General features: G+C 45.9%; 2 protein-coding genes across 2 annotated transcripts in view; one reads left to right on the top strand and one right to left on the bottom strand.

Annotated features, from left to right (window-relative positions):
• The window catches only part of LOC137426965 (uncharacterized), a 302,476-nt gene extending 280,718 nt beyond the window's left edge, over positions 1 to 21,758 (top strand). The window contains exons 4-5 of the mRNA XM_068116035.2: positions 18,541 to 18,878; positions 19,672 to 21,758. Of these exons, the coding sequence (XP_067972136.2) occupies positions 18,541 to 18,878; positions 19,672 to 20,517 (1,184 nt within the window). The 3' untranslated portion in view covers positions 20,518 to 21,758. The remainder of the gene's footprint in view (positions 1 to 18,540; positions 18,879 to 19,671) is intronic.
• Positions 21,759 to 21,876: 118 nt separating this feature from the next.
• ELAC2 (elaC ribonuclease Z 2) overlaps positions 21,877 to 27,002 on the bottom strand; it is a 124,322-nt gene continuing 119,196 nt past the window's right edge. Inside the window, exons 21-22 of the mRNA XM_068116034.2 lie at positions 22,915 to 23,138; positions 21,877 to 22,777 (exon numbers count right to left, since the gene is read on the bottom strand). Coding sequence (XP_067972135.2) covers positions 22,490 to 22,777; positions 22,915 to 23,138 — 512 coding nt within the window. The 3' untranslated portion in view covers positions 21,877 to 22,489. The remainder of the gene's footprint in view (positions 22,778 to 22,914; positions 23,139 to 27,002) is intronic.

Below are 27,002 nucleotides of genomic sequence, written 5' to 3'. Positions count from 1 at the left end.
GGGGACAGAGAGAGAGAGTTCGGGGGTCTGGGCCGGGTTTTATAGCCCCCGGAGTCCCACCAGAATGTTCCAAAGGCCTCCACTGGCCGCCGGGGGTCACGTGTCGTGATAGCCCATCATCAGTCACTCCCCTTAGCCCTCATTGGCTGCCGTTCTTGGCCACTCCCCTTTAGCACTCATTGGCCGCCGTTATTGGCCACTTCCACTTTAGCTCCTCCCTCGGGCCTCCTAGACTTGCTCTAGCCCCACCACATGGCATTCCAAGCTTCAATGAGGCCTACCCTTACTTTACCTGCCTCAACGCATACTAACACTGGGAAGGAGACTATACTTCACATTCAATAAGAAATAACTGACTAAGCGAGGCTACATGTTGTGGTGCAACTAACTAAAAGGGGGGTTGCTTTTATTCCAAAAACCACAATATATATATATATATATATTGTTATGGACCGCGGATTGGATGTTATTTACCGAGCGGAGAGTAACCGTGGCCGAACAGTTGCTCCCCGTTTCTTCCCTTTACACTCACCCGATTCACCCAGACGTTGGCCAAATCGCGCTAACGCTAAATCAATGATGGAAAGGACGCGACGACTGGGATAGATGAAACGACGCAAGGGGTACAGTTCTCAAGACCTCCGGAGGAGGGTATAATTACAGTGGTGGAGAAAAGGGGGTAGATTACAAGGCAGAGTGAGGTAAAGACACAGAAGAGATGGGCACTTAAATACAGTCTTATCTATTCCCAGTCAGACCACGGACAAACGGACAAGGTAGACTTACACAGGGATTGATGGCAGGAAGGGACAGGTCGGTCGATGGCACAAGGTGCACCTTGGCTCGGGGACAGGATAAAGCATGGTTCAAAAGATGCAGGGAGGTCTCACAGCGCTCGGAGGTGGTCTTGCTTGCTCCAAGCTCAGCGCGCATCTTACGTCACCTCCCTCTCACTGCGCATGCTCAGCGGGGAGTGACACGCCCTCGGCTGGTTGGTTCCGCCCCACTGGGGCCGGTCCGCCGCTTCCATTGGGTGCGGGGGTTACCGGGCTCCGCCCTTGACGAGGAGCCGACAGGGAGCCCCTGTTTGGTAACCCCGTCGAGCACATGTCCGATGGCGGCTCGTTGGGAAGGCCTGGTGCCCTCCACCACCACCCTACCAACCAAGCCGGAGTGAGGACGCGCACTCCCTGCGCTCGTTGTTGTTGTTGTTGTTGTTGTTGCTGAACTGTGGGGAAGAGCTGCGGGGAGGTATTGGGAGGTCCTAAACTTCCCAACGGTGCCATACAATCACATTCTGGTGCAACAAAGGGTCAGAATTAATGGAAACGAATCCTTAACTGACATAGACTAAGAATAACTTGCAAGATGTCCTATAGTTGTCTTACATGAGATGCGGTGAACCTGGGTGCGACATTTAATGGGGGAAATAGGGGGAGGTCGGGTCTACAGAGTGTTGTTTACAGAAAATGGGACGAGGGAATGGGGGATTGGGGAGAGTTGGGAAGTATTGAGGAAATAGGGGAATATTTACAAGCGGATATGGATGGATGCAAATCCCATATCCGCAACAATATATATATATATACTGTATATATATATATATATATATATATATATATATATATATATATATATATATATATATATACATATATATATATATATACACACATATATACATACATACATACATATATATATATATACACACATATATACATACATACATACATATATATAATATATAATACACACATATATACATACATACATACATATATATATATATATACACACATATATACATACATACATACATATATATATATATATATATATATACACACATATATACATACATACATACATATATATATATATATATATATATATATATACACACATATATACATACATACATACATATATATATATATATATACACATATACATACATACATACATATATATATATATATACACATATACATACATACATACATATATATATATATATACACATATACATACATACATACATATATATATATATATACACACATATACATACATACATACATATATATATATATATATATATATATATATATATATATATATATATATATATATATATATATATACATACATACATAGTAAAATAAAAAAATGTGGTGTGTGTCACCTTCATAACTCCAAAACCATGAAACCGAGAGGCCCCTAACTTTGCATGAATACTTAATTATTGAACTTCAAGGGAGTGCATGCATGAAAACTTGGTGTTTGGGTGTGTTTAAACATCCCTTTTGAAGATCATTTTGGGGTGCTAATCACAAAAAAAAACAAAAAAAACTAAATAGGCCTTGCCAAAATGGCAGTGCACCAACTTGGTCAGCCCTCTGTCACATCACTGGATTCTTAAGCCGCCATTTTGGTTCGGCCATTTTAAATGTGCCTCACCTTGGAACTACTATGACCTCTCAAAGAATATAATTGAAATCTTGATTCGGATTCGAGAATCGGATCCATTACACGAAATATGTATTGAAATGTGGAGTGAAAATCCAGTCCCTCAGATGGACGTTAAATGGGCGTCGCATGTGCTGGATTTTCAAACCGCCCCCCTCTCCCTCCTCACTCTTCCCCCTCCCACTCCTCTCTATACCTCCTCCCCCCCTCCTCATAGTATTCACACCCACCCCTCTCCCCCCTACCCAACCCCCCAATCCACTCTCCCTCTTTAATTGATCCCCACTCCTCTTTCCCTCTCTCTTCCTCTTCCTCACCCCTCTCTCCCTCCCCCACCCCTCTCCCTCTCTATACCTCCCCCCTCCTCATAATATTCACCCCCACCCCTCTCCCCGTCTGTTTCCCTACCCAACCCCCCAATCCTCTCTCCCTCTTGAATTGATCCCCACTGCTCTTTCCCTCTCTCTTCCTCTCTCCCACCCCTCTCCATCGCTCCCGCACCCCTCTCCGTCTCTCCTGCCTCCACCCCTGTCCCTCTCGCCTCCATCCCTGTCCCTCTCTCCCACCCCTCTCTGCCTCTCTCCCACCCCTACCTCCCTCTCCCCCACCCCTCCCTCTCCCCCACCCCTCCCTCTGTCTCTCCCCCACCCCTCCCTCTGTCTCTCCCCCACCCCTCCCTCTGTCTCTGCCCACCCCTCCTTCTCCCCCAACCATCCCCCATTCCCCCACCTCTCACCCTTTTCCCCTCACCCTCCTGCTGCGCCCTTCCTGCCACCCCCCCCCCCCCCCCCCTCTCTTAATATTCCCGTCACGAAGCGATATTGTGTTGCCCAGCAACACCGGGTACCTTTGCTAGTAAATAAATAATGCCCAGTGAAATTGACCTTGTGGTTTTAGAATGCTGCCATCCGAGAGGGTTTGGGTTTAAATTCAGCTAAAGGCAGCAATACTGAATATGTACATGTTAATATTTTGGAAAGCGAGCTTGTCCAACGCAAATTATGATGTCATGGCATCGTCAATAAAAACCCAGCTCACTTAATTCAGGGATAGGAAAATCTGCCCAAACATGTTGTCTACAAATGCCATTCCACACTGTTTCAGGTAATGTCAACTTGGGATGGGCAGCAAACTACCATCATGAAAAGGCAGGATTATAAACGTAATAGCAAAAAAGATAGGATAAAGGAGAGGAGATGAAGTCTGAAATCAGCACAATTTTATGAAAATATATTTCTGCACACATGGAGGACACAGATTTTAAAACTAGTTGTGCAAAGACTTTACATAAGGAAATAGGAGCTTGGACACAGGTGATGTGTCCCATCCACACCCTGTTAATTCAATCCATTCATTTATTTACTTAATTTTACTGGTGAGGGAGGGGGGGGGGGGGGTAAAAAATAGTGGGGACAACAGTGGGGCATATACCTGAACATCACCAGGGTTTAAGATTATTATTTTTAGCGGTGGAAAGGTTTCTGTGTGAGGAATGAACAAACACAAACAGCACAATCACTTGATGCTTCCATGTACCTACATAATTGCAGTTTAAACCTGGATCCGTTCCATGCATTAACTGCTCTCTAGGTGAACGACCCCTTCATGCCTTAATACCAACCACCCTTACTCTCCTCTTCTGTACTCTCAGGCAAAGGTATTTCTGTACTCTCTATTCTGCTGAAAAATTATTCTGCACCTATTTTGGCTTTACCCATCATTACCTTAAACATCTCCATCATATCCCCATATAATCACCTCTTTTCTCATGCAGAAAGCACTGTCTCCTTCAACCGCTCCTCATAGCTTTGTGTAGTTAGGTCTGGAATCAATGCAGTCACCATGCTACCCCCCTCTGTCCTTCATCAGATGTGGTGACCAAGCTGTACGCAATATTGTTACGGCCATGGGTTTTGGGTCTACTACGAGGGGGGTCCTCGGTTCCCCTTGAACTTACCGTGGGCCTGAGGCCATCGATCACAAATAACTTCGTGCCATGGCGGGTTGCTCGGCAACTTTGAGCACTAATTGGTCTACCACGTGGTCCCAAGGTCCTCCGTCTGACCACTGTTTACCTGCGCCATGTGGCTTTCCAATCGGGGGACGCACCCTCGGCTATGCACCAATCTCATCTAAACTGGATCTAAATTAGGGCGGCCGAGCAGCAGCTAGTGTGCATGCCGGACTTAAATGAGCCAATTAATTGGGGAATTATAACCTCCCAGTCTAACCTAATGTGCAAACAGTGCTGGATCAATCGGAAATGACGAACGAACACGGACAGATTGAAAATGAAGTTCAACAAGAAGGATTCATTATTACAAGCGGGATCACGCAAAGGGTGGAGGGAACTCAATGATTTTAATGTACAGCAAGATAAATCAAAATGGATCAACACGGGGGAATGCAAATCAAAATCTACAAGCAATTGAGAGTGCAAAAATATTTACACAGCAAAGAAAATGGACAAGAGCAGAACTTAACCTATGCATTACCTACCGGCTATACACAACATGGATACCAAATAGGACATTCGCAGGAGGGAGATTGTACCAGAGTGCAAGGGCCTCTACCTTACTGGGTGGGAGCTGTTGTGCCCACGCAACCCAAGCACTAAAGAGAGGGCTCAAAGGGAAAGAAATATTGTGGTCTCAGGTTCTCGGGTGGGTGACTGGAGAGCGTTTGGTAGGGTGCGTGAAATGCGGGTGGTGCAAGAGAAACTGCGAAGGTGCGTTATCGGTGGTTGTCACTCTGGAGGCGATGCCGGCAATTGTTGATGCCCTCTTTATCGATGATGAGTTCTGTCTTCAAGGGAGAACGATAAAATATAGATAGCTGAGAAAAGAATGCATGAGACAAATAACCTACTGTGTGAGGAGTAAAACATATGTGTAAGCGTGGCATGGTCTGGCTGTAATCGGTGCACTCTCCACAGCGCCTGCTGTGCTCCAACCAAGGCTGGGCCCCAGCTCCAACCCGCTTTTTGTAGACCGCTCCCCCACGTTCATTCTTCCCGCGCAGCACCACGAGGCAGCCGCAACCAGGACGAACACCAGTATCTCGATCACAGCCAGACCAAACAGCAACGCCGAGTATCTGCCCTGCGGCTCTTTTATAATCCCTTAGCGAGGACGGGGCCAAATATAGGATCAAAAACGTCCCTTGGTCAAATCTCGGACGCTAAATCGCACACCTCCACTTAGCTCCTCCCTCACCAGACCTCTGCATCGAGTTTCTCCCAGTCGGTCACCAAGACGCGACACGGGACGGAGCTCCTTGATCAACGGGAGCTCAGGCTCATGGGACTGGTTTTAGAGGAGGTGCGGGGGCGAATGCCGGAAAGCTGGCACAGAGTGGACAGAGCGACAAGGTGTTAAAGAGATGCCAGTGGCCATTTAGCGCCTCGTTATTTGGGAGTTTAACCCGGTGTGGAGGATTAGAGTCGATCTGCCACCGCCACTATTTCCTGTGCCTTTCCCCTCTAAGCTTCCTGGTCGGCGGCGGTGTCTGTGAGGTGATTATATGAGGTCGTGGTTTTGCGGGCCGTTGAGGCGGACGAAGTGGTAGTTATCAAATTGAGGGGTTGTCGGGTCGGGGCGCTTACCGTGTGTTTAATATATTAATGTCATGTAAACTTAACGTGAAAATTGCAATGAAACCAAAATAAAGGGCACCTAAAAATGTGCAGGTGATGTGCATCAGCGGCAAGGCCTAGAAAATGATGCGACAAGCAATCACACGATGCATATGAAACACCAGCAGATTTGGAAAGCGGTTTCTTCACCCCACTGTCTAAATCATTGATGAAAAGTCTAAATAACCATCACAGTCGTGATCCATGAGGTACCCCACATCCTGAACCGTCCAGCTAGACATCCAGCCACTCCCAGCCACTCTTTGCTTCCTATCACTATGTGAGTCATCCAGCCACTCCCAGCCACTCTTTGCTTCCTATCACTATGTGAGTCATCCAGCCACTCACAGCCACTCTTTGCTTCCTATCACTATGTGAGTCATCCAGCCACTCTTTGCTTCCTATCACTATGTGAGGTTTCCATTCCATTCAGCCACTTTGGCAGACATTATGCAAGGAAGCCGTAACCTTAGTTAACAACCTCCTTACGGGGGTACATTTATCAAATGCCTTCTGAAAGTCTACATATGTGTACTGAACTACACTTCCCTCATCCATCCAATCAGAAACTGCTTCATAGAACTCCAATAAAAAAAAATGTTGCCTCCATCCCTATCCCTCTCTCCCTCCTCCACCCCTCTCTCTCTCTCTCCTCCACCCCTCTCTCTCTCCTCACACCCCAACCTCTCTCTCTCCTCCACACCCCTCTCTCACTCTCCTCCTCCACACCCTCTCTCACTCCTCACACACCTCTCTCTCACACTCCTCCACCCCTCTCTCTCTCTCCTCCTCCACCCCCCTCACTCTCTCCTCCACCCCCCTCTCTCTCTCCTCCACCCCCTCTCTCTCTCTCCTCCACCCCCCTCTCTCTCTCCTCCACCCCTCTCTCTCTCTCCTCCACCCCCCTCTCTCTCTCCTCCACCCCCTCTCTCTCTCTCCTCCACCCCTCTCTCTCTCCTCCACCCCTCTCTCTCTCCTCCACCCCTCTCTCTCACCTCCACCCCTCTCTCTCTCCTCCACCCCTCTCTCTCTCCTCCACCCTCTCTCTCTCCTCCACCCCTCTCTCTCTCTCGTCTCCACCCCTCTCTCTTCTCCTCCACCCTCTCTCTCCTCTCTCTCCTCCACCCTCTCTCTCTCCTCCACCCCTCTCTCTATCTCCTCCACCCCTCTCTCTCTATCTCCTCCACCCTCTCTCTCTATCTCCTCCACCCTCTCTCTCTATCTCCTCCACCCTCTCTCTCTCTATCTCCTCCACCCCTCTCTCTCTATCCTCCTCCCCCCTCTCTCTCTCTCCTCCACTCCTCTCCCCTCCACCCCTCTCTCTCTCTCTCCTCCACCCTCTCTCTCTCTCCTCCACCCCTCTCTCTCTCTCCACCACCCTCTCTCTCCTCCACCCCTCTCTCTCTCCTCCACCCCTCTCTCTCTCTCCTCCACCCCTCTCTCTCTATCTCCTCCACCCCTCTCTCTCTCCTCCACCTCTCTCTCTTTCTCCTCCACCCCTCTCTCTCTCTCCTCCACCCCTCTCTCTCTCTATCTCCTCCACCCTCTCTCTCTCTCCTCCACTCCTCTCTCTCTTTCTCCTCCACCCCCCTCTCTCTCTCTCTCCTCCACCCCTCTCTCTCTATCTCCTCCACCCCTCTCTTTCTCCTCCACCCCTCTCTCTCTCCTCCACCCCCCCTCTCTCTCTCCTCCACCCCCCCTCTCTCTCTCCTCCACCACCCTCTCTCTCTCTCCTCCACCCCTCTCTCTCTCTTCTCCACCCCTCTCTCTCTCCTCCACCCTCTCTCTCTCCTCCACCACTCTCTCTCCTCCACCCCTCTCTCTCTCGTCCACCCTCTCTCTCCTCCTCCACCCCTCTCTCTCCTCCTCCACCCCCCTCTCTCTCTCTCCTCCACCCCCCCTCTCTCTCTCCTCCACCGCTCTTTCTCTCCTCCTCCACCCCTCTCTTTCTCCTCCTCCTCCACCCGTCTCTCTCTCTCCTCCTCCCTCCACCCTCTCACTCTCTCCTCCTCCTCCACCCCTCACTCTCTCCTCCTCCTCCACCCCTCACTCTCTCTCCTCCACCCCTCTCTCTCTCTCCTCCATCCCTCTCTCTCTCGCCTCCACCCCTCTCTCTCTCCCCTCTCTTAATATTCCCGTCACGAAGTGATATATAGTGATATATATTTGACATAATGTTGTTTTTTTTACATTTAAACATTCCTTTAGTAAAGCTTTGTGCCAAAATAAATACATTCTCCTCGACAATATCAACATTAATGAACCCATCCGAACACATCATTTATGGTGACAGTGATGGGATCCAAAGTTCAAATCCCATATACACTGATGTAGTCCATCATCCCATTTTACCTGTTGGCATATCGACATCGTTGGCATATCGACATGGTTGGCATATCGACATGGTTGGCATATCGACATCGTTGGCATATCGACATGGTTGGCATATCGACATCGTTGGCATATCGACATGGTTGGCATATCGACATGGTTGGCATATCGACATCGTTGGCATATCGACATGGTTGGCATATCGACATGGTTGGCATATCGACATGGTTGGCATATCGACATGGTTGGCATATCGACATCGTTGGCATATCGACATGGTTGGCATATCGACATGGTTGGCATATCGACATCGTTGGCATATCGACATGGTTGGCATATCGACATCGTTGGCATATCGACATGGTTGGCATATCGACATGGTTGGCATATCGACATCGTTGGCATATCGACATGGTTGGCATATCGACATCGTTGGCATATCGACATGGTTGGCATATCGACATGGTTGGCATATCGACATGGTTGGCATATCGACATGGTTGGCATATCGACATCGTTGGCATATCGACATGGTTGGCATATCGACATCGTTGGCATATCGACAACGTTGGCATATCGACATCGTTGGCATATCGACATCGTGTCCCTCTGTCGTTACCTGGTTTATGATGCATTCATTGCACATTCCAGTCGCCTTCAAATGAGTATTTATAACGAAAGTAATGACAATTGTTGTGGTTATATTGCACAGTTGTTATTTATTAACACATGCAATGCCATTACCTATATCCATGGTTGTTGGACAAAAGTGCATGACTTACAACATTGGAAACAGTGTTCAATTCGGTCAAAAGTTCGAAACAGTGTCGGTCAAAACCATGTCCAATTCCTTTATCCGAGAACGGGTAGAAATCTTGAGACAAACCTATTATTTCGTATGCAGCAAATGGCTGTGTGTAACATCGTTTGCTGAGGGTGAAGCTGTGTCACTGATGCAGTGCCCCCTGTATGTTCGAGCAGGAATTTGTAATTTGTTCAGGCTGCTGGTGATCGCTCGCCTACTCTACGCGAAGGACACCGTGGGATATTTAAGGGCCACCAACCAATGCCGCAGAACGGATGCCAGTTTAACGTCCATGGGCACAAACATGGCTGCCGCATCCTGCGTGCGAAACAACGGAATGAGAGTTTACAGCTGGGCCGAGATTTAAACCCAGGGTAGATGCCTCCGAGGCGAAGACGTGTAACTCCAGGCTATCCTGCCACTTCTCAGACTAACTCGAAAACTAAACTGGAGAGCTCATAGAACACCTTACCCAACGCGGTGTTCAAGTATCTTACTATAATTCACCAAATGTCCGTCCATCTGTCCATCCGTTCCCAGGTACCGCAAAAACGGCTGAACTGATCGCAACGATATTTTGGGTGGGTAATCCTGGGACCCCCTGGAGTAAAATATGCTATATTGTTTTTCCAATTTCAGCTTTGGTCTCCAGCATTTTCAGGTTTGGACTCCCGCATAACGTTATTGTCCCAGGTACCGCAAAAACAGCTGCACCGATCGCAACGATTCTTTGTGTATTCCTGGAACCCCTGCAGTGAAATAGGCATAATGCAAATCTTCCAATTTCAGCTTTGGTACCGAACGTTATTTTCCCCACACCTCTGGATACGCTTCTTTTTCTTTCGACCTTACTGGTTGACGTGAAACGCAATCGGTGGATAACTCCAAAACCCCCCGAAGACCTGGAGACCCAAAACACGCTGAAGACCCAAAACACCCCGAAGACCCAAAGCACCCCAAAGACCCAAAACACCCCGAAGACCCAAACCACCCCGAAGACCCAAAACACCCCGAAGACCCAAAAGACCTCGAAGACCCAAAAATACCCCAAAGACCCTTTGTACCCAAAATACCCTGAATCTTACTATAATTCACCAAATGTCCGTCCGTCTGTTCCCAGGTACCGCAAAAACGGCTGAACCGATCGCAACAAAATTTTGGGTGGGTAATCCTGGGACCCCCTGGAGTAAAATAGGCTATATTGTTTTTCCAATTTCAGCTTTGTTCTCCAGCATTTTCAGGTTTGGACTCCCGCCTAACGTTATTGTCCCGAATGTCCCGGGTACCGCAAAAACGGCTGCACCGATCGCAACGATACACCTCCATGCCCGTGGAATTCCCACGGGTGACCCCACTAGTATAATTCAATTGAAATAAAAGAATGATTTCAAAGGTCGTATTAAAAACAAGACCGGAAGTCTAACAGCGGCGTAGCCAGGCTTGTAAAATATTAAAACCACAAACACATATTAGCTTTTTAAACAGCTGCTAATTCTGTTTATAACATAAAACAAAGAAATTTGGAAGAAGCCCAACATCCCTGAGGTAAGTGTTACTTACAGAACTGAGCGAAGATCTACTGTAATCTATATACCGCACAAGGGTTGGGTTAATAACATGACCCTGCAGCTAAAGTAGCGTTTTTCATAGCGGCCTTTTGAAAACCACCAATTAAGGTTTTGTTTTGAAAACCACCAATGAAACCCACTTTTCCTGCTGTTTAACACGAAACTGAAAGGGAGGAAGCTCGGGTTGTGCTCATTTACCAAGCCGCTAGCCAGTGCTTGCCAAGCCAGCCATTCCTTAACGGTTTTGAATGGAGTGCTTGCTCGAATGCTTAAACCACTTGGCGATCTCTTCACAAGAAACTTGGTAAATGAACACCACACCCAATGTTCTTGAAATCTAACCATAGATCGACTGTAATCTATGTACCCCAAAGAGGAATGACCCTTCCTGCCGCTCCCGTAGTGAGCAGGTGTACTTGTATATTTAAATGTCGGTTGGTGGAGTCAGCCGTCATAATGACATCATAGAAGTAATGACGTAGCATGACGGCCGAACACAAAACTGCCACTACTTTAATATATATAAGATGATATATTTTAACCTCCAGTAACTTTGCAGTCGCTACGAAGGGATTCATGTTGCGATTACATTTACTATAATATTAACGTTACGTTATCATTATTACGAAAATGATATTACTATTAAAAACCGAGGCCAATTCATTACTTCTGCATTATTTGTACCGTACACCGCTCATCGATTCATGAACCATACACTGCTTCAATCTAGAAACTTTGCAATAACGACAAAGGGATTGCAGTGTTACAATTATATGTACTATATTATTAGTAATAACGCTATTATTATTATTATTATGAAAACAACACGACTGTATTAAGAAACCTGGGCTAATTTGTCCGAAGTAGCCTGAAGGTGAGGAATGAAGGCATGAAGCCTAAGGCCTATACGTACTGCGTCATTGGAAGAGCTGTAGCGCCGATGCTTTCTATATTTGTTAATCATTTTAACAATCGGTTTGTTTGCGATTCACACTGAATGAAAAAACGTAAAGTTAGAGCATGGCGATTGTGATATGACAGGTTTGACGATATGTTCGGCCTGAACGAAATTGGAATGAAAATGGTGGTGTGCGGAGTCAGCCGTTGTACCCCGTAATGACATCAGACGTAATCACATCACCCTGTCATGTGACCAGATCCTCAGCTCTGATTGGTATACGTTTGAGGGGACATACATACATACGGATGGACAAACACTGTTCTCGACTGCTTTGCCCCATGGGCTACATCGTAAAAATTCCAGAACTTAAGTGCTGTTGATGGTGTCTCATACACCACCTTATTTAACATGTCTAAGTACTGCTAAACGTGGATTTTGAAAGTGTCAAAAAGACGCTTTGTGTTCTGCAGTGTTAAAGTATTGCTATGAATTTGGGTAGAGTGATATATAGAGTCAGATAGATAGGTATAGGTAGGTATTCGACTGTCGCGATAGGGAATTTACCTGTAATAAGTTCTATGGTTAGCCTGGATGTCGGTATAAGCTGTATTGGTGTCCCCGCCACGAGGGAGCGGGGCGTGCTAAGTAGTACAGGGATTATGGATAAGAATCCTTTGTTCGTCGTCCCCTCTGTTGCCAAACCTGTGTCCCTTATGGCAACGCACTCATTTAAACACTTAGATAGGTCCTTAGTGCACTCATTAGATAATTCCCCTCCCTTACCACAACGACTTTGGGAAACAGGCAGGAAGCCAGACCGTGGCACCGCCGCATGGGCCGCAGCCAGCCACACCACCAGCTGGGCTAGCAACGAGCCTTGTGGCAGGCTATAGTCATGCCCAGGAGGACTCAGACTGTGATTGGTCTGTGGAAGGGACAGAGAACTGCCCCGTGATTGGAGGGAAGGGAAGTACTGGTGGTTGGCCACGAGGGTGGCGTGACATGGTTGGGGCAAAGCACTTGGCCAATGGGAGGGCACCAGCACAGTCAGAACATTCGAGAGGTCGAGAGACGAGGCTCTGGTTGGGGGAGAGAAGGGATTGATGTCACACGCGAGGTGACAAAAGGGCTGGCTGGATGACATTTTCTCCATTCTCTTCGTGTTGGAGATCCCCCTCGTGCTTGAAGCTAGCTCTATGCTCTGCGCTGGACTCTTGCCTGGGTTGATTCGCGCTCTTCCCTGCGTTCCTGACTGGTGGTCGTTGGTTCATCATCTTTGTGGTGCTTGGAGCGGTGCTCGGCCCTTCGCGGTGCTTTTGGTGCTGGGAGTGGTGCTCGGTGCTGTGAGCGGGCGGGACCTCGTGTGCGGTCGACGAGGAGATTGGAGCAGGGAGGGTCGCTCGGGGCCTGGCGGAGCGCGCGAGCGAGGCGGACTGAGGGAGCCGCGTTGGACGATGGACACAGACTACAGACAGATAACCTCGCACCACATCTCACAATACACGACGAGACATTTCTTTTATTAATTCATTTCCCCTGTGCTGTTGTTGAAGTGCGGTGTGCGGTATCCCGATTTAGGACATTTTATTACCGCCGCGTATTTTCCTGTCCCGCTATTTCTTGTAAAAATAAACCCTTGTATTATTTTCTTTGCCATTCCAAAATCCTGTGTCCGTTTTGAGTTAATCCCCCTGCAGGATCGTAGCTGCCGTCGGTTCGCTATTGGTAGGCGCTTCCGCTTCTTCTTCTTCACTTCTTCCTCCCGTGCTCTTATAGTCAAATCCGTATTTGGTCGTCGCCTCCATTAAAGTCGTTTGGTCATCCGCGAGCCCTGGTGTTAACCATAAGGGATCGTGCGACAGTATATAATTCAATAGAAATAAAACAGACTTTAAGGTCGTATAAAAATTAATTCGGAAGTTTACCATCATTGACAGTGCCTTTTACACACATCACTTTATTAAAACAATCACTTAAAACAAATTTAAAAAATTATCGTATCCAGATCCAGATCTCCACCAAAATCAAATAGATTTGTACTTGTCGCACACCCAACCTGCCCACCAGGTTTCATCCGAATCCGTTGACAACCTTTTGAGATACCATGCTACAGTCGTGGCCAAAAATATTGGCACCCTTGCAAGAAACGTAATGCAGAGCATGATTTTTGCAAAATCCACCCCTCGCCACCAAAAAAGTTGCTATGGATACATCAAATTGTCCATTTCATCAAGATTAAAATTGACCATCTTAACGAAAGATCAAGTCAATCGGATTTAAATTGATGATTTTACAGATGAAAATTGGTGATTTAATGTTTGACCTTGAGTTGACCTTTGACCTTAAAATAGTTGGTTTCCCAATTCAGTGATGCAATATGCAAATTATATTTCTTTTTCAAGTCAATCGGATTAAAATTGATGACTTTTCAGATGGAAATTGATGATTTTGGAAGTTTGACCTTGAGTTGACCATTGACATTAAAATAGTTTGATTCCCAATTCAGCGGGGCATTGTGCAATTGCTGTTTAATTTCCAAGTCAATCGGATGAAAATTGATGATTTTGGAAGTTTGACCTTGAGTTGATCTTTGACCTTTTCATCTCAAAAATAGTTGGTTTCCATATTTAGTGATTCAATATGCAAATGCTGTTCAATTTTCAAGTCAATTGGATGAAAAATGGCGATTTTAGAAATATCGACCTCCAGATGATGTTTGACCTTTGAACTCGAGATCAATAGGCTTCTCAATTGTGACAACCTCCACAACTTGAAGTTTCATGACGATCGGTTTAGAATTGTGACCTGCAGGCCAGTGACAAACAAACAACCAAACAGAATAACAAACGCAACCGACCAATATACTTGAAAAATCTTTGCTTTTGTAAGTAACAAATAAACAGACAAACAGACAGTGGTGAAAACATAACCTCCATCCACCCTCGGTGGAGGATAAAAGAAAACCAAGTGATCAATATGAAGAATCAGCGGAAAGGCTTAGTTATGCTGTTAATTTCACATGCAGGTAACAACTTTTCTTTACCATCAGAAAAAACATCCTCGAGTCATTCCCCAACAGGTAGTTGAAATAGGAGAAGCCGCGATTAAGATAAACCAACATTCACAACATCTTCAAAACAGACCACCACCAACTGAACACCGCTAGTGCTTCCACCCAGAAATTCCGAAACACCTTGGGTGGGATGCAACACTTGAGAAATATCTTATGTTCAATAACAAGACCAAAAGTCTGACAGTGGCGTAGCCGGGCTTGTAAAATATAATAAACCACAAACACATATGATTAGCTTTTCAAACAGTCGCTATGCTGTTTATAACATTAAACATAAATTTGGAGGAAACCCGATATCCATGAGGTAAGTTTCACTTACAGAACTGAGCGAAGATCTACTGTAATCTTTTCCCCCACAAGGGTTGGAGATGTGCTCATTTACCAAGCAGCTAGCTCGTGCTTGCCAAGCCAGCCGTTCCTTAAGGGAGTGCTTGCTCGAATGCTTAAACCACATGGCGATCTCTGCACAAGAAACTTGGTAAATGAACACACACCCAATGTTCTTGAGACCCGATCATAGAATGAATGGTCGTTTTAAGGCCATTTTCCCCGCTAGAGCGGGGGTTAGCCTTGCGGGCCCCATGACAATCATGGTTCCCTGTTTTGAGGCAATGTTTTTATGGCCGGATGCCCTTCCTGACGCCATCCCTTGGTCGCCTCTTACGATGCGCAGGGATAAAACCCTTGGCGTACCTATTCTAAGTCGGGGTACTCACCGTGATCATTCATCCCAGCAAGCTGGTACTCAATTTGCCGACCTCGGAAGGATGACAGGCTGAGTCAACCCCCCCTGGCGTTAATTCAGCGATCGACCGGGATTCTAACCAAGGATCCTAGGATCCCAAGCCGGCACCCTAACCGCTAAGCCAACACCAGGCAACACCAGATCATAGATCGACTGTAATCTACAGACTTGGCATTTAATATGGAATATTTTTTTTGTGGGGGTGAACTTACTTTTCAAGATGTCTTAGAACCAAAAGTTCATTGGAATTATGTTGAAATTATTCTAGATTTTGTTAATGTGACCTTTAAAAGAAACAAAAACCACATTTGACATTTCGAAACAAATAAATTGATCCTTGAAAGTGATGTAAACTGATATCGAACTCAATTCATGGACAGTACTGTGTTAAACTTCTGTACGTTTTCCAGAAGTATCTCTTTATTTTGCAAATCAGCCAAATTTTTTTTTAACAAAAACAAAAGTTAAATTACGACTGGGATTACGGACAGTAAAATTACAGTTCAGTACTTCGTGTAACCCCCACGAACATTCAGGAGAGCACGTACACGTTGAGGCATGCTGTTCACGAGATTTGCCAAGGTTTGGACAGGAATCGCTTGCCATGCAGTGACAATAGCCTGCTGCAATTCACGCACAGAGGTCGGCTGCTGGTCCAAGGGGTCGATTTGATGCGTTAATTCTGCCCACAAGTTCTCTATCGGATTCATATCCGGGGACATGGCAGGCCACTCCATATGCTCTACACCACGGTCAGTAAGAAAGTGTTGGATCATGCGAGCACGAAGAGGCCGTGCATTGTCATCTTGGAAGACAAAGTTTCCTCGAAAGGCTGCACGAGCAAATGGAAGCAATGTTTCTTCCAGAATGGCCCTGTACTTGAACTGGTTCAGGTTTCCATTCAGAACAACCAGGTCAGTTTTGCCCCCTGCATGAAAAGCAGCCCAAACGGTCACCCCACCACCTCCAGCTTGGACTCTTGGCACTATACAATCTTTGTTGTAGGCTTCATGCACTTGTCTGCGCACTTGGACGCGGCCATCTTGATGATAGACCAGAAATCTAGACTCATCACTGAAGATCACGTGATTCCAGTGTCCTGGCTGCCATTGACGGTGCTCTCTGGCCCACTGCAATCGGCGCTGGTGGCGTTGTCTGGTCAGGCGTGGCTTTCTCAGGGGACGCCTGGCACGATAGCCTGCTTGAACCAGTCGTTGGTTGACTAGCCTTCTGGATACAGGCACATTTGTCAGTTGCTGCCACTTAGCCCTAAGCCGATTAGCTGACTTGGTACGGCCATTGCGGACTAACCGGTGCAGCTGGCGATCATCCCTCCTTGTGCTTCTGCGGGGACGTCCTGGCCTCGGTATTGGAGTAGGGACACCCCTCTGAGCATTTCGTTTCAGGATCTTTGACACCTGACCTTGAGTGATGCCATACTGCCGAGCAATAGCACGCTGTTTCATGCCATAATTTCGTAAAGCCACCACTCCATGACAAACAGCATTGTCGAGCTGACGGACCATCTCCAGAGGAAGCGGAAATAACTTTTGGAGACGTGCAGCAGTTGTTTTCCACTAATACAGAACGCATCAACCCTTGTATACCCGACTGTGAAGCCAATCATCAAATGCAACTAATACAGAACGCAACAACCCTTGTATACCCGACTGTGAAGCCAATCATCAAATGCACCTGTCCGTACATTTTGAAACGCCACCTGTGATATAATCCTGTTGTTGACTTCTTGCTGCGACAGACAATCAGTGACATGGTTCTTTTAACAAATAAATCACCAAAGTGTAAAAGAAACTCACTAGATTGATATACTGAGTTAAGAAAGTAAACCCAAGTCAAGAAAAAAAAATATTCCATATTAAATGCCAAGTCTGTATGTACCCCAAAGAGGAATGACCTTTCCTGCCAAACTCGAAGTGATTGGGTGTAGGTCTACGAGTAAATTAAAATGTCAGTTGGTGGACTCAGCCGTTGTAATGACATCACAGACGTAATGACGTAAGACACAAAAACTGCCGCTACTTTAATATGTAGAAGATGATATATTTTAACTTCAATAAGTTTGCAGTCACTACGAAGGGATTAGTGTTACGATTAGATTTAATATAATATTAATGTTATAATTATTGCGAAAATTAATTTACTTTAAAAGACCGAGGCTAATTCCTTACTTTCACGGATATTAATATTAGTGCCGAACAACGCTCATCACTGATCATGAACCATACACCGCTTCAATCCATAATCCTTCAATTCACAACATTGGGATTAAAGTGTTATGGTTATATTTACTATATTATTATTATTACTATTACGAAAAGTATACGACCGAAACGATACACTACTGTATTAAGAAACCTGGGCTTAATTTGTCTGATGCGGTCCGAAAATGAGGCATAACGCCTAAGGCCTATACGTACCGTATTGTTGGAAGAGCCGTAACGCCGATGCTTTCGATATTTGATGATCATTTTAACAATCGGTTTGTTTGTGTTTCACGCTGAATTAAAAACGTAAGAGGTAGAAAATGGCGATTGTGATATATGACAAGTTCGACGATATGTTCGAAATGAACGGTATATAAATCAAAATGGCGGTTTGTGGAGAGTCAGCCGCCGTACCGCCGTAATGACATCAGACGTAATCACATCACCCTGTCATGTGACCAGATTCTCAGCTCTGATTGGTATACGTTTGAGGGGACATACATACATACATACATACGGACAAGTACTGTTCTAGACGGCTTTGCCCAATAGGCTACGCCAAAAAAAGCCAATTTTCTTATTAATGTAAACATAATGAATGCATCAGTACAAGTTTGCATTTTCTAGAAAGATAACATCTCAGTTGCACGTGACAAAAATGCAATGAAAAGACACAATTGGGAATTTAAGAGAACATTGCTGACAATTGACACTCAAATCCCCCTCCCCCACTAATCCCATACCATTTGCCATATCTCATAACCCCAAAAACGTTTCCCTACGTAGCTGACAAGGAGATGAGTGAATACTACTCCAAGAGGCATCTAGTAGAACTTGCTGCGAGCAGCACACTGCCACTGAATGTGCCAGCAGCCCATACTCCCGAGCATCACTATTACGGGCCTTACGGATCAGCAGCCATGTTGGTAGAGCTACGAGGCCCACCAACGGCGATGGCGCTTGCTTCTGCCACGGCCAGCAGTTGCTGCCCGTGTGAAGCTCCCATCGATGACGGACAGACGCCCGAGATGGACAGCTACCTTGCAGAGAAGCACCGCTGCAAGCTTTTTGGCCACGAAGACGCACGGGCAGCGTACCACACTTGGCGTGGAAGCTCCGACAGGGTAAGAGAGCACAAGTAATAGTTGGCCCTTTTTATTGCCTTGACGAAAATATGTACATCTACGCTTAATGTAATGACATAGTTAATGGTCTTTTCGGAGAGACATAGTAAGTGTGTGAGATTTGTCAGGATTGAAAGACATGTGCCACTTGTTTGACCAGTCTGTGATTTTGTCCAGGTCTGCAGAGAGTAAGGAGGCTCTCTTCAATCCCACTTCTCCCTTCAGGTTTTTAAAACAGCTGTTCACCACCATCTCCAATCTTCCCCCATCCAAAACCTTGATCTCTTCTACCCCCGTTAATTCACCCCAGATCCACTTTTTTTTTGAAATCCCGACTTATTTCTTTCCTGGAAGTTCTAGCAGTGTCCATGTGGTTTATACCTCTTCCACCCCACTTCCCATGCATCCTCCCCCCAAGCCCTCTCCCTCCCACAGATCTCCCGATGTCCTTGTTTTCTACTGCTGTTGTACTTGTGTGCTTCCCCCTCTCTCCCCATCTTGTCTCCCGCTCCCTTTATTGTATGTTTTGTGTGTCCGTTTTTTTTTTTTGTGATTGATGTTAGCTCTTACACGAGCCTCGATCTTGTATACAAAAAAAATGATGGAGACAGTAGAGGGGATGGGGGGAAGTAATCCAAAGTAACAATATTTTCAATGAATATGTAAAATCTTTTTAAGCTCTTCTGTATTGAAATAATAAATCAGTAACTCCATTAATTAAACTAGTAATGTGGTTAAATCATAACTTGTGAAATGCCCATCTTAAAAATGCACGTTACCATTTCATACACAGAATGTCCATTACCCTGGGGAACTATTCAACTCGACACCAACGCTGACCCGCAATGAGAGGCGTTGTGCTTCCCAACGGCAGGCCCCAGCCGAGGATTCTATGGGATCTTACAAAAAGGTCTCGCATCGTTCCACCCGGCCACTACCTCCTCCACCACCACCACCACCACAGCAGGAGCTACAGCAACAAAACAAGTTCAGCCGAGGTCCACGGCGAAGCAGCTGCACTAGTGGTGGTGGGCGGCCACATCTCGACCGGATGAAGCAACAGCTCGACAACTATGGCTCAACAACGGCACTCGACCACAAGCGAGAACCGAGTGGGCGATTGAGTGGCAGACCTCCGTCACATCATAGTGACCAGCAAACCGGCGAATCATCCGAGGATTACGACGCAGGTGCCACGGGCCAAATGACATCTCCACACCGCACTTACTACTTCCACCATTCACTGGAGGATGAGAGTGAGGGTGGAGGAGGCTTTACGCCATTTGGATCCGCACGTCGACATACGACACACCGTAGCTACAGTGCGACACAGCGTGCGCACGTTCCCTCCGGAACATGGACACCAGATCGCCTGGACACTCACTCGATCCGTAGAACCTGTCATGAAGGTTCGGGATCGACGCCAACATTAGCAAGAGGAGGTCGGCTGAACCGCATGCAGAGTGTAATAGAAGGCAGCAGCAAACGCGATGCATTTCAGACGTGGACACTGGCTAGCTCAAGCAAGCGCGATGCCTTTGCCGGTCGTCAAAATCTGACACTGGAGCAATTGAATGAGCAGCCACAACCGCAGGTAACCTACACGTTGGGCCGCAGTCGCAACGAGGTTACAGTTTGACGGCTCAAATGCACCATCCTCTGAAACCGGCACTTCCTCCCTTTCCAACTTTCCTCTCCAAAGTTCCTTCCCAGCACTCTTTGGTCCTCTACCCTCCATTCTATACTACCCTCCCTTTAACTGACACTCCGACCAGATCCACACCTCTCCCAGTCACCTCCAGAGAGAAGCTGGAAGGGTTCTACATGGAGACTAGAAAATTGACCCAGAAATGCCTGGTATAGCAGTCACCGCCGAAGTGGAGGCTGCCAGGAAGGCGAGGCAGCTGCCTTAGAAAGCCGGCTGGGAATATACGGTGATGCCTAGTCATTGCTTTCCAATCCGCCATAACAGTTGTGGACTTGAGCCACACCAGAACGTGGAGCCTCTTGAACCCGGAAAGCTCGCTGCCCCTAGCATCACCAATACCGTTACGACCTCGATGTCTTTGGGCAGCCTATAGTATAACCCCATATATTTCCAGTATTTTTAACTCCAGTACATTACTACAAATAAAGTAAAACATTAATGGAGTCAGTTATCAATTTGTATTATGGGTGTGCCTTCTATGGCAGCACCTTGTGTTGTAGAGGCTACTTGGGAATAAAACTTTCAGCAAAAGGTCAGTTGTAGTTAGACTCTTCAAAAGCGCCAGGTGGATGCGAAAGAAAATGGGAATGGAAGTCGAGTAGGAGGAAGAGGAAGCGGGTTCTCGAACCATGGAAAATAGCAATTCGGCAAAGTCCACTTTTCTCAATCATCATTGGCAAAGATGAACCTCAAAACGAAACAGCCAAAACAATTAATTTTAAAAAGGGAAAACGAAAAAACGAAAGCCATTTCTCATGGCACAAGAGCCGGGTGGCCACGACCGACTGTCGAGGCTTGGTTTGCACTAGCTGAAAACAGCCCCCAGAGCTAAAGTCGACCAAAGCACATGTGTTATACCGAGTGCAGGCTCCTTCCGGGTGAGAGAGACCGGTCATCCTGGCAAGCACAATGCCATGCAGTAGTCCAGCTGGCATGAGTAACTCCCGACTTTTGCTTTTCGAACGGCGGCCCTGTAGCTTTTTGTAAACCATGTGCTGTACTCGCTATTTTATATACGAATGTATTTCTTACATTTTTTGGAACTTGTTTTCATTTTGTATAGAGCTTTGGGTGTGTCGTTTCATTCGAAAAACACAGTAGATTCATATCAATGTATCCAATTGCAAAAAAATAAAATGCAGCGTTCATACAATAAAAGAAAGCTCTGTACCAATAATTCTGGCCTCCAGTTTAAATCAAAGCATTCGACTTTTTTCGCTTTCTTAAAAAGCATACATAACCATCGACGCGAAGGATCTAAGCATACCAGAAAGTAAAAACAGAAACGAGTTTTAGAAAACGAGGGACAATTTATAAGGAAAATCATTAAAACACAGCAAATGGCGTTCGTACAGTGAATTCAAAACCGCACCAAGAGCGATGGTAATTCACCGGTTTGGCGAAGACCAAGGCGACCGGCTGAATGGAGGACCAAACATGACAAGTCAAGAGACGACAATCAACGGGCAGAAAGGAGGGGCTTCGTTTGGACATCCGAGCGCGACAGCAGAATGAACTGTAAACGTAGAAGCGGTCAAACAAGTTGGTACTGTTGAAGCAAATCATCAATAAATATACGCCGTCTTGGGGAAACCACGGTGCGAAAGCAGCATGTCGCAGATTATCAAAAAAAAAAAAAAAATTACTTTCCCGATTACTCGATAAAGTTGGTCTTGGTTCCGAAGAAAGGTACATTTCACACCACAAAATAATTATAATAATAAATAATAAAATATTTTGCCCATTTCTTGCAAATAGGTGACGGTAGGTGTTTTAGGCACACTGTTATAGAGATAGTCGATACCCTTTAATTACTCTTCAAAAAGAAGCAGCTTTTCAACGTAAAAGACAAAGGGCGACATTACTCAGGGTAAAACGATCCAGTGCCTCGTCTGGATGGTATCTACTTTCGAGCCTTCTTCAATGCGATGTCGCTCTCTGAGTTATTGCTCTCCCTCTTTCTAACCTCTTCCTCTGGAGCTTTGTCATCCTTAGTGGTCGAGACTTGAGGCTTAGAGCAAGTTGTCCTGGATTCTACATCCTCAAGGCTCCTCTTCAAGGCCCTCATCTGCCGGAGCTGCTGCATCTCTCGCTTATCCCTTCGCTCTTCCAGGTGCACCAGGTGTTCGGCGAATAGAGCCTTCAGTGGAGGGATGAGTCGCGGCAAGGCGGCCAAATCGTTTAACCCAACCTGCAAAGAAACAGTCGTATTGTTATTAAATATCCGTGGAACCAGCTCCATTGTTCCAGGTTTAACTTTGCAATTTGCTCTGTAAAAGTGAAGTGAGCAAAACTTGGAGGAATACAGGAAAACTTCTCCCGACTAACATGCATGTGATCAAAGGCGATTCCAACATTCTTTCCAAACTCGGGCCCAAAAAGAGGAACGCGTGCATATCGTTGACTGAAATGGGTGAGCAGAGTGAGGCCGGCAGCCATGTTACGTCCAGCCGCCACCGCTTGAGTTGTGGTGCTATGCAGCCGAGCGCGGGCCTCTTCTTCCAGGCCATCTTCAAATGTCGCCTCATGGATCAACAATGTGGCATTCTGACCTGGAATGCATATACATCGATTAATCCATCAATCTGCCGAATTAAAAAGCACCACGGCTCCAAATTTACACGCCGCAAGTACAAAATTGATGATCAGTTCTCTCTTTTTGGCAAACGTCCTGTCACAGTAAGGTTTGGATGAAAGCACCAATACAAATAGGATTTTCCATGAATCACTCTCGTCCGAGAAGGACGGTGGTTGGGGGTGGGGAGAGGCTTGGAGAAGTTGTTGCCTTTCCGAGGACGTTTCGACATCGGAGTGTTGTGCTTGCAATAACAATGCAACTCTTGTTTTTCTTGCAAAGCCAAATACGTCATCCGCACCCACACAAACCCACCTAGAAATATCAACAAAAGGCCCACGACCAGTATCTTTGTTGCAAGATATTGCCGATATCTATTTGTCTTTCAAAGGATATCTGATAAATTAAATTACCCACAAGTAGTTCAAGAGCTCAAAACAACATGCAAACTCTCAAAGAAAATGGAATAAAAGGAAAACAAGGATTGTTTTGTTGGATATCACCAGCATTTGCTAGTGGGCAGCAGCTGCTTCTTCAGTTCATCGGCATCCACTGATATTTGTAGGCCACTTCACTCCAAGGGATCAGAAGAATTCCTTTCACAAAAACAATTTCGTCCTATCGCAGGTGTAGCTTCAAAGACGAGGTGAACATGAGCAATGAAAGTTCGGACTAAACCGCGCAGCCGCACGGATTCGAAGCTTCGCTCAAAAAAGCTTTGCAATCGCAGGTAAAGTCCAAGTCGATAATGCTCTATTTAGGTCAAAGCAATCCATTATCAGAAATTACTCCCAGAAATGGATTCTCTTCTCGTACTAGTCACATTTTTCATGTTGCAGGCCACATGCGAGCAGACTGGACCGATATAAACGACATGAGATAGTTGTGTATTTTGCATGTTCTGAAAAGTCATAACAACTGTGGACATTGTCATGAAAACCTCAGGAATGTAACCAGTGCTAATTACCAATAAAAAACCTTTTTACACCAGTGTCACTTAGCGACCAAGCCCTCTCCTTCCACCTTGCTCCTGCTTTGTTCGTAAGCATATGGCTGCAGGTAGCATCATCTGACTCTGGCACAGCTGTGCCGCTGATGCAGTGCCCCCTGTATGCCAGTGCAGAAATTTGGAATTTGTTCAGAGTGTTAACGATAGCTTGCCTACTCCTCACGAAGGACACTATGGGATCTTTAACGTTCAACAACTAATGCTGGCAACCAGGACAACTAGTTTACCGTCGTCCGATGGCCGGCACGCACACATTGATGAATCTCCCTGCTCGTGAAACTTTCCAGCTGGGTCAACGTTCAAACCCAGGCCAGACAGCTCACAGGCGAGTGTGCATACTTCCAGGCTATCCTGCCGGCCTTTCCACTTTGCTGACGACGCCACACTGTGTCCTGCTTTCCACGCCACGAAACACGACAACGCAGATTCTCATAAAACGGAACAGGATTTATGAGGTTGCTCCATATGTGATGTGGGCTTTTTTATACTCATAAACAAGACAATATCTATATTAGAAAAATGAAGTAGTTTCCAGCTTGCATTACCTTTCAAGGTAGTCTCCACCTTTGAGAACACACTTGTGCCATGTGAGTGCAAGCCTTAAATTTTCAAATTCAACCAAATGTGTACGCAGCCAATGGAGGACATCATCATCCTTAATAGCCACATTCATGAATAACTTCTTGCCCCTAAGGTGCTTTTCAATACGGATTGCCTGGACAGGCAATCACCAGCATACTGTGCAGTCAATGTCCATACATTTCCACAGGCCGAATGTTTTTGTTGACCAGAAATTTCAAAATGAATTGCAGTTCCAACCTCTGTTGTCTCTCTCTTACCATCTTGATGTTCAACGCACGTATTAAAGTAGGAAACACCTGATGGCACATTACGTGGCGAACAACCAGCCAAAGACAAATTTCCTCAAAATGATTCATGGACAAACACGTTTCCAACTTTTATAAACAAAACTATAGGTCGAACCTGGAATACCCTCGTTCAAGTGATCCAACATGTAGAAAGTGACATTCGACTTCACATCGATTTCCCTTTACAAAGAGAAATGAACTGAATCACGGCCTCATGCGAGTCCAATCCATGGATAAAGAACAGTTTTTGTGCAGCAAGAAGGTGTTTGTGCCCATTGCAGCTTACAAGCCACATCATTAAGGTTGTGTGTGGTGGTGGCAGGCTGCTTTTACAATCAAATTGCTTCACGTAAACGATTCAGAGTTCTACTCAATTAACAAATGCTTTAAACAGAGCTTCTTCTTCTTCTTCAGATATTAATCTCAAAATCCGAGAGGATGGTGCAGGATTAAAATACCTACCATTCAGAGGTCCAGCATGGGTTCAATTCCCGACCTGACAACTGTCGGAATGGTACTTCATAGGCAGGGCATTGCACCATCCCTCGGATGAACGTTAAGCCAGGTGTCCCATCTACCAGCAGTAGCTGTTGGACGTTACAAAACTCAGTGTCTTTCACGAAGTGTAGGGGTCATCACCGGCCGGCATCCTGAGCAAGTTCCAAATTCCTGCCCTGACCACCGTTGGGAAGGCAAAGGCAAACCACCCAGTGCAAGGAAAAATTGTGAGCAAGAGTCATCTTTTTTGTAAAGGCTCATAAAGTTTAACGTAGCGACTGATGTGTGTGGGAGTGTGTGTTTGTCCCGCTACTCATACAGTTCTGGGCCAATTGCATCCAAACTTGCTACATAGGATCAGCATGGCCCCATTTAGTGTATAGGGCTATTTTTTTTAAAATCTTTGTCGGTGGTCTTTGGTGTTGGGTGGGTGAGACGCCATTTCTCTATGTAAATGTGCATCGTGTAGCACCTCCTCCAGGTGGGAGAGGGTATTACAAGTCTCACTCTTTACAGTACCATATTCCTGCCCCACATTTCCAAATTCTGTGAGGTGTTTTGAATTATAAGCAGGAGGCATGTTTTTACTTCATGCACGTAACTCGGGTTCTTTTTATTTGAATTCCTGAAGCGAGCTATAGATCGCCCAAATAAAGGTATGTGTCAGAAGAACGTGTTACATGCTTGGAGCAAGATCGCCTGTAGGATGGGGACTCTGCTTGTAATAGGAAAACAAGGTCCGTTTTGATGGATATGGCCAGCGTTTACTAGTGTGTGGCAGCTTATTCTTCAGTTCATCGTGATCCACAGAATTGGTAGGTCACTTCACTTCAAGGAAGTAATCAGTATTTATGGAATAAAAAAACAAAATATTACAAACAGCTTCCAAATAAATACTCGATAAAATAATAAATAATAATTATAATAAAATACCGTAATGATAGGACAGCACAGTGGTCGTACACCCACCTTTGAGTTTTCTATTCTGGCTCTCATTACTGAAAGAATATATTCCGACTAAAAATTGACATTCTGGTGCTTCACACAGCTTTGTTGCATCACATGGTCCATTCCGAAGGGAAGATAAGCCATTGTGTTCATTTGTGGATGCCAAAGACAGCAAGCACAGTGCATTCTGAAAAGGGTCAACCCATTGTGCACCGGGACCCTAAATTGATCGACTGATTAGGCAGAGAGAGAGGACATTGGTAACTCTGGGTGGCAATGCCGACAGAAAAGGGCATGATAGTGAAAGACCAAAGTGACTCAACATCCTAAGGCCTCAAATAGTCGGTCAAACAGTCCCGCAGCACGAGTTAAGGTTGGCCTTCGTCCTGCTGCGGATTTGAAATGGGTTGGTTTACTTCGTTGCAGATTGCACACGCATTCATGCATGCACGCACACACACACACACACACACACACACACACACACACACACACACACACACACACACACACACAC

The sequence above is a fragment of the Myxine glutinosa genome, chromosome 5 (genome assembly GCF_964187855.1).
Source record: "Myxine glutinosa chromosome 5, kmMyxGlut1.1, whole genome shotgun sequence".
Lineage (NCBI taxonomy): Eukaryota > Metazoa > Chordata > Myxini > Myxiniformes > Myxinidae > Myxine > Myxine glutinosa.
This window is presented reverse-complemented; position numbering and strand designations above follow the sequence as displayed.